Source organism: Acyrthosiphon pisum, chromosome X (genome assembly GCF_005508785.2).
Source record: "Acyrthosiphon pisum isolate AL4f chromosome X, pea_aphid_22Mar2018_4r6ur, whole genome shotgun sequence".
Classification (NCBI taxonomy): Eukaryota; Metazoa; Arthropoda; class Insecta; order Hemiptera; family Aphididae; genus Acyrthosiphon; species Acyrthosiphon pisum.
The window spans coordinates 84,654,438-84,666,764 of record NC_042493.1 but is presented as its reverse complement, the minus strand read 5'-3'; the positions used below and the strand labels follow the sequence as shown (position 1 = coordinate 84,666,764).

Sequence of the window (12,327 nt, the reverse complement as noted above, 5' to 3'; positions counted from 1 at the left end):
ATAGCGTCCAGCTGTTCCCTAATCTATATTTTTTATTGTAACCATCATATATCTACAAGGCAGTCCCTGCAGTAGTTTGTCTAACTCCAATTGCATTTAAAATAATACTTATATGCTTATGTTTATCCAGTTTTCACTACACATTTTGAATTTCATAATAATTTAAAAACAGCTAATGAAAAGTTTAGCATTTTAATCATTTGACTTTCAATAATCACATAAGACATGAGTATCTATGAATATTTGTATTGATAAACGGGAATGTATAGTTTCTTAGGCATTTAAACCTCGACAACAATTTTAAGGTTTTTTCCGTCATTGATCCCTCCCACGCCGAATAAAAATCATATTTACACCACTATTTAGAGTAGGTAGGTAGAACGAGTATTACATTTTTATTGACTTCTTCATAAAAACGAAATCACACAAGATTTTAATTTAACACCAGGGAAGACATGATTTAATATCACTGACATATCTATATTGAAAAATACCTAACCTAAGGTGTAGCTGGTCAGAATATTAATAATATTTAATGCGATTTGGCTGCACATCGAGACGCAGCGGCGGAGAGTTTTTGACCGAGTAAAAACCAAAAGTCCCAGCAGTGACAGTCCAAAATTACCGCATCAGGGGACAATTACGGGCTATAGGTACATATAGCATATTATATAGTGCACGCACGCACGTACTAGCTATACGTTTAATAAACCTAATCAAATATTACAACTCGTACGATATACCACCTCCATGGTATAATATACGGTATGCGTAGGTGCCTATAGAATAATACTGTAGGTACGAAGGACGGTGTGGTGTGTGTAAGACACTGAGGGAAAGCGGTAAACGAGAAAAAGCAGAGAGAAAAAAAATCGACAAACGGATATATAATATATAGTTGCACGCGCGTACCTACATTATATAATAAATTATATATAAATAAGTCCTGCGGGAGACCTATGTATATATATATATATATATAGTGCTGTGTGCCTGTGTAAGAGACGAATCCGGGAGTTGATATATTGACGACCGATTGGTAAATAAGATATGAGGTGGCGGGAATGCCGAGCACGTACGGAATTTGATAAGACGATGAACACATTTAAAAATCCCGGGACTTTATTACTGGACCGAATGCTGTATACGCTAGCATGTATATAAAGCAATCGGAACGGCGTTCGCGACGGGGTGCGTGTATCTGTATATATATATATATATATGGGTGTGGGGTGGTTTTGGGCCACAGGGGTAGGTGCAGACGTGCAGTGCGCGACTGCGGCAGGAGCGACGGGGACGAGGTGAGAGAAACGCGCGCTCGTCGATCTGTAAAATGGAAATCTTGGCTCGGAATCAATCAAACGTCCGCTCGTATACACACACACCCACACATCCATTCATATATTATATATATACCACTCCCACCTTTGCTCAGACCCGATCGCCATCCCCTCGCCGGTTTAAACGATGTGCTTTTTTACTTTGTGTCCGACTGTATATTATATATATACGGGTGCACACGAGTACGTGGCGCTCGTACAAGCCATATGCCCACCCTAACCAATGGCCACCCGCACCTCCACTATAATATTATAGAAATACCTGTATATTGTATAATATAGATCCATATACGCACGCGTGTCTATTATAAATAGGTATACGTTTACTATATTTACTCTGTTCGCAGCGTTTTATTTGAACTGCTGTGCAATCGTTTTTATACACGCCGTTTTCTCTCGGTCCGGACCTTTGCGTTTTTTTTTCTCCGCTTATAAATCCTACCCGGGAATTTTTTCCAACGCGGTATTTTTTTTTACCGCCTATCGCGTATCTCGATTCAACGCTTCTATCAATTTATCATTATGACGTATAATAATACCATATTATATAGTATTATAATGTATACTGCGTATTATACGCCTGTACAAGGAATTTTATTATTCCAGCAGCTTTATTTTTTGTGATCTGGACAATGTATTTATACTGATTACGTGTACCTATTTGAAAGAATTTCAACGTTTGTTTTATTCCAATAACCGTATTAATATTTCTTAATTTCATCGTATATGATATAAAACCATTTTTTTAGACTACCTATAATATATATGCATGAAATCTTAAACTTTTATAGATATCAATTTCATACGAGAATGGTATTCCTAATGCAAAATGTATACAATATGTTAAAATCGAATATACCCATACCACCCTATTACCAGCTATAATAAACGAATACGTTAAAATACCAATGTAGGTATATACGTTTAATTATTTGAAACATATTTTTATCAAAACTGTAATTCAAATATTAACATAGCTTATTGAAATTTCATTATACTGGGTGTATGTATCTAATATGTTTTTCAGATGAATCTAAATTGAAAAAATATATACCTATATACTGAAAAATATATTCGAAATTTATCAATAATTTGATCATAGAAAATTATTACAATAGGCAAACAGTTATTATATAGAACACTAATTTCTATGACATACAATAATATTAATAAATATCGATTCAAAATATTATTAATATTATTTGACCGTCAATTGCAAAGTGATTATCAAACATTAAGTATTTACTATTTACGTTAAATTCATTCATATATAATATATTATTTCTTTACAAAATATTAAAGTTTAATTAACTGAAATTTGGATTTTAATAATATTATGTGTGTCTCGAAAAAGTGTCTCGTAATTCTGTATAAAAGCTTAACAATGCATTTATTATATTTATAAAATTATATGTTTATCGTGCACGCTGTACCTATAGTCTACAATAGCACATTGAGCACATATATATGCACAATGAGTAAAATATCATATACCTACGAATATATAAAAACTTAATATTTATTTTGCGTTTTAGTGCGAATGTAAAATCATAACTATCTATATAAAACATAATATTATATGTATATAATTGTATGTTTTACGTATGTAAGTATATTTTAGTAGCACTACATCAGTAAGTAGAGTATTATACCTACTTATATTTTCAGTAACACTGATAGTTTCATAGTTTCATAATATATAAATATAATAAAATAATATTGGTATTTATTATACTACTGCTGGTATATCCAACGGTTTTATGACGAAATCAAATTTAGACGAGATTGGGATTTATATTTTTATTTTGGTAGACGATATACCATATAATATATTATGTAGGTTGCAGGACGTAGGTAGGCCATGGCCTATACGTACCCTATACTGCAGTATAGGGTAGGTACCTATTGTAGTACATATACCAAGTTTTATATGAATATTGTAAACACAAATATAAATCACGTTCCGCTTCGGTATATTTTCTGCGCCATGAGCTGTTTTTACCGACCTTTTGGTAAAAATAGTAGGTACTAAGTAATAAATATTAAGTAACAATACATACATAGTACTTAAGAGTAATTTATTAGATTATATATAGGTATATATATGAAATGTGTACTGTATAATATAGCCCTGTGCTTCATAGTAAAAAATGTATAATACGCTTTCCCACAAAAACTACTCGATTTATAATAATTTCACTCCGGAGGCTTTTGTAGAACGATCGGTTTTCACGAATACACACGGCTGCCTCCTTGATAACAATACCTATATAGCTATGAAGTATGGCCTGTCCCACTTACACACACACACACATATGCACACACAAATTACACACCAATACTTATATAATTCAGACCGTACGCGTTGTAAGCCCCGGGGGAAACCTATATTCCGCATTCCAAAGTGGCTCTTGGTTTGGGATTCTGCATATATACAATTGAGGAATAAACCTACGATATTAAAGCTACCTCTCCATGCACATTATACACATGCATATACACATTACATATACATAATATTAGGTACATACATATAATATTATTATTATTGTTATTATTATTATTATTATACACCACTTGCAGGTTGATTGATTTGTTTTTCCGCATATTAAATTAAATTTATATTGACAACGTGTACCTATATTATTGTTGCATACCTAATACGAAATATGTTATGATAGAAATTCAACCACCAATAATGTTATACATTTATAGTAGTGAACATGCCTATAGGCTATAATATTATAGTGAACCTGCACTTTGCAGTGGACTGTTCATATGGGCAGAGTCGATTTCTGATGGTGGCAAAACACCTACTGGTATTATTTTATTCACTATATTATACCTACCACTATGCACTGCGTGTGTATAGTAAAATTTAACACTTTTCCCATTTACCCAGAAAAACTTTTAAAACTTTATAAGTTTAGTTGGATAAATTTAAGCGTCGTAAAATTGCACTCTCGCAAAAATTCGTATATACTTAATACTTATATAGGTAATATCGTATATAATTTTTATCTGTGCATGTATACCTACACACCATCGGTACACGTCGACCAACTTATTTTTGCTAAAAATAACGTAGGTATAAAGGTGAAAACTATACAGTATACATGTATATAATATTCCCATATAAAAAGCATATTTCAATAACATTGGCTAAATCCCCTAAAAGTTAAATATACTGTAGCACTATAATATAGTTGATAGCTGCAGGTAATAAATTATTTAAAAAAAACGCTTTATAATAATAATATAGGAATTTATATGTAACAGTAACCAGGTCACCATATAAAAATAATATTTATCCGAAGGCCAACCCTACGTTATATCACATTTCCACAGTAAGCACAGGCATACGATGTGAAATAAAAAAATATGACAGTATAGGTATAATCATATATTTTTCAAATTAGATAAATTGATATAATTTTCTCATCTACACATAATCCATTATCATAGGTTTATCCGCTTTTTGTTAATTTAGCATTATAGGCATTGACGCATTGTTGTAGATAATAATTCTAAGTTTTAATCATTAATACATTTCAATCAAATAATAAATTACAATAGGTACATAAAAATTAAAATGCACATATAAAACCATTGAAATGTTTAAATGACTACAATTAATGATAACTTTGCACCGTTTAGTAAAAATGAGACTATATTTTTTCCTCCGTAACCAACTATATGGGAATCCCTGCTGGTATGTAATGTTTTAATCTTTACGCCGGGAAAATTCTCATTTCACATCACTACATAGGCTATAAAATACTCATGCGTAATGGTTATTTACGTGGATTTTTTTTATTATTCGTTATTATAAGATATCCGTATCGAGCGCATTATCGTTGATTTATTTTCGTTGTTTATTTTCCTCCCCCGCTCCTTAAACCCGTTTCCACTTTTATAAAAATATCATTAAATATTATATTTATATCTAATCTACGTCGTCACAGCTAATATGTAGGTCACCTGCAGTCTTCTTTGCCTCCTGCACATCGTATATGATATTATAATATTATAGTTAAAGGCACCCTACGAACAACTATAGCACGCACACACACCTATAATAACATAATACGGGCCAACGTTCCATCGAAATATATATATAATACAGCTACCTATATAATATATATATACGTATTACGTGGGTAGGTATATTATTATATTATAGGTATATACACCTACAATGTGCGACGAATATTCCCTAGGGGCCGTTATCTGCGTTCACGTACGATAGTTGTACAGTAGCTAATATACGCGATATTATAATTTATAATATTACGACATATCGTCGGTGGGTCGTAATGCTACGGGGTGGGTGACCGTCGATCGGGCGCTGCGGCGGCGAGCGGCAGAGCAGGATGCGGCGCGGTGGCAATAATAGAAACCTCGGTTGGGTGCAGTGATTGGCCGCGCACCGACTCCACCCATTCGGGCGAGAGTTCACACACGGACACGCGTACGCACCTACACACGTTCGCACACCCGCACACTCACGGTCGGGCGCGCGCACACAACCGCGTCGACATGTAAACCGCGTGTAATGTGCGCGCGTGTGTGAGCGAGCCGTTTGTGTTTCGGCGTGCGTCGCGAAAAGAACGAAGAGCGGGCGCCGTGCATAGTAGTTGTGGTGGTGGCGGCGGCGGTGCAGATGGCGGGATGCTGCGGCGGAAAGGCGTCTGTAATCGTAACCATGGTAACGGTTTCGGCGCGGCCGCCGCGGAGAACTTCATTAGGGGCTGCTATATACCGTTCAATCACGTCGCCGCCACCACCGCCGCCGCCGCCGCCAGATATGTATATACATAATATATAATATTATATATTATGTGCGGCGAACGCGAAAATCCCCGGGCCGTCGAATACCTCTGCAGGACCGCGAGCGCCGTCACCGCATCCCGCGGTCCACATAAATATACGCTTATTTATATGCTAAAATCTATATGGATGAGATGCTATATATACGTGTGGCTATTATATATATAGAGGTACCTAACCTTACCTACCATGTACTTGGTATGCGTATATTATTTTATTTTATTCCGATTATCGGTAAAATATATCGTTCAAACGTAATATCCGTGTAGTTGTATACCTACCTTAATTTGTTGGCTACCTATGTGTGAGTTAGAATTAAAACCTAATAATATAAAACACACACATGCCTGCTATAGCTATAATAGTATTGTAAGGCGATGCATTTTTAAGTGTGACCTGATTACTAATTTTTTATTTAACTGCGCGAACAAACTTTAACAGTGACATTTTTATTGGAAATGTTTCAACTTCATTGAGATGCGTCTTCGATTGCGATTCGAATCACTTATAAAGATTATTTCGTTATCACTATCATTTAAAAATAGTTACCAACGTTTTACGAAGAATTTTAATTTTGAAAACATGAAAACATCGGTATTTATACCTATATATTACCGTATCATTTTGGCCCCTTATAAAAATGATAATGTGCTTATATTGTAATGGTTAAGGCAATAATTAGTCACATAATTTTAATTTCACTCTCGAAAAAATACTAATTATATATTATAGATCGCCTGCACCTACACTTGATATACAAGGTGCAGGTGGATCATCTGTTACTAGAACGCCCCGGAGATTTCTTTTAACCGCAATAAAAGTTTTAATTTTGATTTTATTATACCCCTATATCTGTATACACGGCGGTGCGTATGCCAATGCGATGTAGGAATGTTATAAGCTCGGCTCGAGGGTTGAATAGTTCCATTACAATAAGACGCCGTTGGCACTTCCCTGCAATCATCAATCAGTATATAATAATACGCCACGGCAATATCCATACTAAATGTATTTATATATAATACGATTTTCCTTCAAACGTCACGTATATTTTGTAATGTATATACTTCAGCAGCTCCTATATACATCTGTATATGGCGAATCACGTGGACATATATAATATTATTATGAATTTGGTTTTTATTCACGACCGCCATGATTCATTCGTATTACATACGCCTGTATGGTTTGCCATATACCTGCGCCCCGCTGTATACCTAATAATATAGATATAAAAAAAAAAACAATCTTATTTTTATTTACGAAAATGTAATTTCTTACGGTTTTATACAACGATTCGATGGGTGTTTTCGTCGTAAATATTATGTTGTTGTTAAAACCACGAGTGATTTTTAAACACTGCATCTCTCATCGACCACCGTTTATATTATATTATATTATATAGGTAGCTCTGTTATAGTGTCTGGGGTAACACCAAAGTAGACATAAAAATATGTAGCAGCATAATATTAACATAGTATAATAGGTACATATCAAAATATAAAATTAAAAAATAATTAATTTTATATTGATCTTACCGCACTAACACATATTTAGTATTTTTGACACCCCCCCCCCCCATATCCCCCCGTAGATATGCCACTGCTACTCTGTATAAATTTCAAAACGGTATAATTACCTGTAGTGGTAATTTTTATATGATGCTCTAAGTTCAACGATGGTATAAAATGAATGAAAAGATCTTTATAAGGAAATCACGGTCAAGAGGTGTGTCATCGTGTGAAAATAGTGAATAGAAGAAATTCATGACATATAGATTCATGAGATTTGAATCAATTTTAAGGAAAATATTATGTCATCTACAAAGTAGAGAAGTGTATCATTTGTGATCCACTATTGCCTGTTGGTAACTGATAGTTTACAATTTACAAATATAATAAATATGAGAGGACCGATATGGTCTTATTCAAGAACCCCTGCAGTAGTCAGTATACCTTATAATCACGATATAACTTATTCTCGCTTTTTATACTTTCTGAAAACGTTCAAAGCTCTATTTCCACGAGACTTTTTAAATATAAATAACTCAATCAAACCAATATACTCTCCCACTCATGCCCATCCATTACGTGGGCTGAAGTTAAACTTTTTGCATTTCATATCGTTTTTTTGGTGCCACTGCATATTATTATTATTATATACTTTGGAGCACTTATTATTACACAAAAATATAACTTTATATAACGTATAATATGTACCTATATTGATTATTTTTTAAAGATACTTATAAGTTGTAACATTATATATTAAATAATTTAAAAAAAATATTATTAGTACCGCGCAGTTTTCTATTATTTTACGTACGTTGTAAACCTAAATCGCAATTTTGTATGCACTTAAATGGTTATACTAGTCGTGTTTTATGGTTCGAAATTGTGGTAAAGAATAGTTTTCTAAGAAAATAATGCGTATGAATACATAATGTCAAATACAAATAATCTTTTAAAGTTTACCAAAGAGAAGTGCAATTTTGTGCAGTCTGCATTAAGTACAGAAGAAAATTTATTTATGTACCTATAGTTAATAATTTTATTTATAACCACTTCGCTTCTTTCATAATACCTAAATGATTTCACAAAATATATTTTATCATTATATTATGCTTATTACCCATATAAACTAAAATTTTAAATATAGGATGATATAGATATAGTGTTATTGTATAATGTACTATTATTGAAAGTTCTAAAGTTGTCTTACGCATATATATTATATATATATATACCTATACGCATTCACTTCCTGTTAATATGCACTCATACGCTGCAAAATATAGAGTCGACATTTCTGAGCGAAGTCTAAGTTTTTGACAGGCACTTTTAATGGGAAAGGCTTTGATTATATTCCTCATCGCGTATTAACAATAAAACACGATTATAAAATGCCATGTGTAGGCTATGAGATCATTAGTAATAAAAGAAAAAAATTACCTTGGATATTCGTACTATACAATATATTATAGTATAATAATACGCCTAATGCCTATGTATAACGCCTATATTATTATGTGACAATTATTATTGTTATTTACATGTACACACACACACACACACATACACGAAGTTATTTAACTCTTCGTTTTATTATAATATACCTACGTAAATGTTTAACGCATTTTTCGGTTCACAGGCGAAAAACCGCACAAATGTCAGGTGTGCGGCAAAGCGTTCAGCCAGTCGTCAAATCTAATTACGCACAGCCGGAAGCACACTGGGTACAAACCGTTTGCGTGTGACTTGTGCGGCCGTGCTTTTCAGCGCAAAGTCGACCTCCGCAGGCACAAGGAAACGCAACACACTGATTTCCGGTCCGGAAGTCTCACGTAAGCCCAACCACCCAGTCCACCCAACGAAAAAAAAATTAAAATTAAAAAAAAATTTGTGAAAAATAATGTCTATAATGATTGCCGCGCATACAACACTATATTATATAACTCGCACCTGTACCCACTTTTACATTACATTGTTATAAATATAAATATATATGAATATAAACTTATATATTATATATTTATATATATATATACAAATTTATTAATATATACTTATATTGAGTAATATATTATATTATATAATATTATGTATATATAAGTGTCTTATCGTTTCTTCTGTTTCTTTTTTTTAAAAACTTCATTGTTTACGAAGTGTTTCCACCTTCAATGATCAATGGTAAATCATCATAACTATTATTATTATTATTATTATTATTATTATTATTATTATTGTCGTTATATTGGATCGATTGAACATAAATCGCAGTCGCTGTGTGTTCATAATGTATCATAATGTTTTAAGATATTGTACACGCGACGTCATGCATGACATGTATTTCTTAAATAAAATTTTATATAATTCATATAATAATACTTAATATTCTGTATTTGTAATATATTATATATGCATGGATACTAAGTATAAGGTCAATGAGTATAATTATAGTTATATAATATATATCATTATGAACGTGCTTCTAATAATTATTATTATATTATATATATTATATCATAATATTATAATAGCTGTGTTCTTGTTTTCATACAAATGTTTCTTTATTATTTATTTACGTATTTATTATCATTATTATTATTATTATTATTTTTTTTTTACCCTAAATAGTTACCTGTATTGTCTAGCTTTTCTTATAATAATAATTTTTAATGTATTTATAATATGTATTTCGTTTGATGTTTACGTAATTTATGGCAATTTTGTTTTGTTGAATAAACGAACTTATCATTTTAACACAATTATTTTCAACCCTCATTTGCCAAATTTAACAAAACAAATGTGACAATATCTGCATTGCAATTGAAACGATATTAAAATTATCTTTATTCTATCTAAGAATACAAAACATTTTAATATTTGTTACTAAAAAAAAAAAAAAAAAAAAAATGTAATACCTGCAGATACCTACTGTGCAGATAGCAATACACATTCTAAAATCTACAGCTCACAAATCTTAACTAAATATTCATATACACATGTCCTTCTGTATTTTTCTGGAAATTATTGTTATCATCCAAATCGAAATAAATTCTAACTGTATCGTAGAATAGGTAGGTAGGTATACTGCTGCAGAATGAAATATAAAATGAAAATACTACACCGCACTATAGTGGTGTACATAGAACAACTTAATTCGCTTTTGCGTAACTTATCGTGTTCCCTAGATGTATAGTGTATACACAGTTGAATTCATAGGTATACCTATCTATTAAAACCAAAATGTTAATAATAATATTGACTTTTTGTGGTTGTATTAAAATATGATTTATATGTCAGGAAATTCACACCCTAACTTGTTGATCGTTATTCATTTTTAATGCGAATAAAATTACCTAACTTTTCATGATAATGTACAAAAATAAAATCGTACCTATTGATATAAATCTGATTCATTGTATATCACTTAATACTAATTACCTAATAAATATTTAAATAATTTAATTATGCCTCGTCGTGCTAAGCAACAGCTGGCCGTAAGTTCGGTATGGCGAGCTAAAGGTCGTATACTCTGATCGTCTATAGGTTTGGTATAGCTGCAGACGAGTTCCATGCCATGGGATTGGGCTGAAGATGTATGGATATTTAATGACTAAACATTTGTTTAATCATTGTATTATTATTTTTGTCAAGAAAACGGGTTTGCAGCTATTATAAGTTCAGATCAGTTAAATTCAAGGTGTGCATAATAATGAGATGACCTTCATCTATTACTTTCAGCAGGCCTCAATCACGGGAAAACCTCAAGTTGAACCATACCATCAAGTACATACGCGTAAGTAACAGAAGTGGACTGGCTAGGGTGGCGGGTGGGTGATCCCCGCCTGATTCTATCAAAAATTTGGGCTGCTTGAATATATTTGGGTCGATAACTTATAAATATTTTATTATCAGCCCAAAATTGAGCCAAATTTTCTGTTTCCCCGGGGCCAATTTTTATCCCAGTCTGCCCTAGGTAAGTAATACAAATATTATATTATTAGTCGTAAGTAGAGAAAAAAAACTAAACATTACATTATACGGTATTAAAATACTGTGATGATTCCGAATACATTTTTCTTATAATCTTCAAAGAATTCAAAGAAATCAAAGAAATTCCAATTAAAACTAAAACGAGTTTAATCGGCCCAATAATAAAGATGCATGAAATGTTTCTACGTCGTAAAAAATTACAGTGAAACCTCTGAATAACAACCACTATCGGTCACTGAAATATTGTCCACTATTCGGAGGTGTCCGCTATTTAGAGGGTTCTGGTTTGTACTTGTTTCCCGAGAAAACTTCCGCTATTGGAAGTTATCTGCTAGTGGAGGTTTCACTGTAATATGTAATATATTTGAACTCACGGAATATGGAACTTGAATCAAAATGTGTTAAGAGGACGCTACACCCCCATGCGTTGTCTCCGTCTTACAAATGTACAACATAGCAAAAACTATTTTTCGCGGGACAACTATGCTCCCCCTTTATTTATAGAAGAATTACTGAAATTCCACAACACATAAGGAAGAAATTAATCTGTGTCGCAGCGTTTTTTTTTTATAGCACTTACCAATAGTTTTTAATAATTAAACGAAAAAACAAAAAAAAACTTAATGTTCTCAAACTAATAACTTTAATTATATTTATGT

At 32.4% G+C, this 12,327-nt stretch overlaps 1 protein-coding gene across 1 annotated transcript in view; it reads left to right on the top strand.

The window, feature by feature from the left end:
* Positions 1-9,677, top strand: part of LOC100160519 (zinc finger protein rotund) — a 61,505-nt gene extending 51,828 nt beyond the window's left edge. Inside the window, exon 5 of the mRNA XM_001952292.5 lies at positions 9,321-9,677. Within this exon, the coding sequence (XP_001952327.2) occupies positions 9,321-9,517 (197 nt within the window). The 3' untranslated portion in view covers positions 9,518-9,677. The remainder of the gene's footprint in view (positions 1-9,320) is intronic.
* Positions 9,678-12,327: the final 2,650 nt, after the last annotated feature.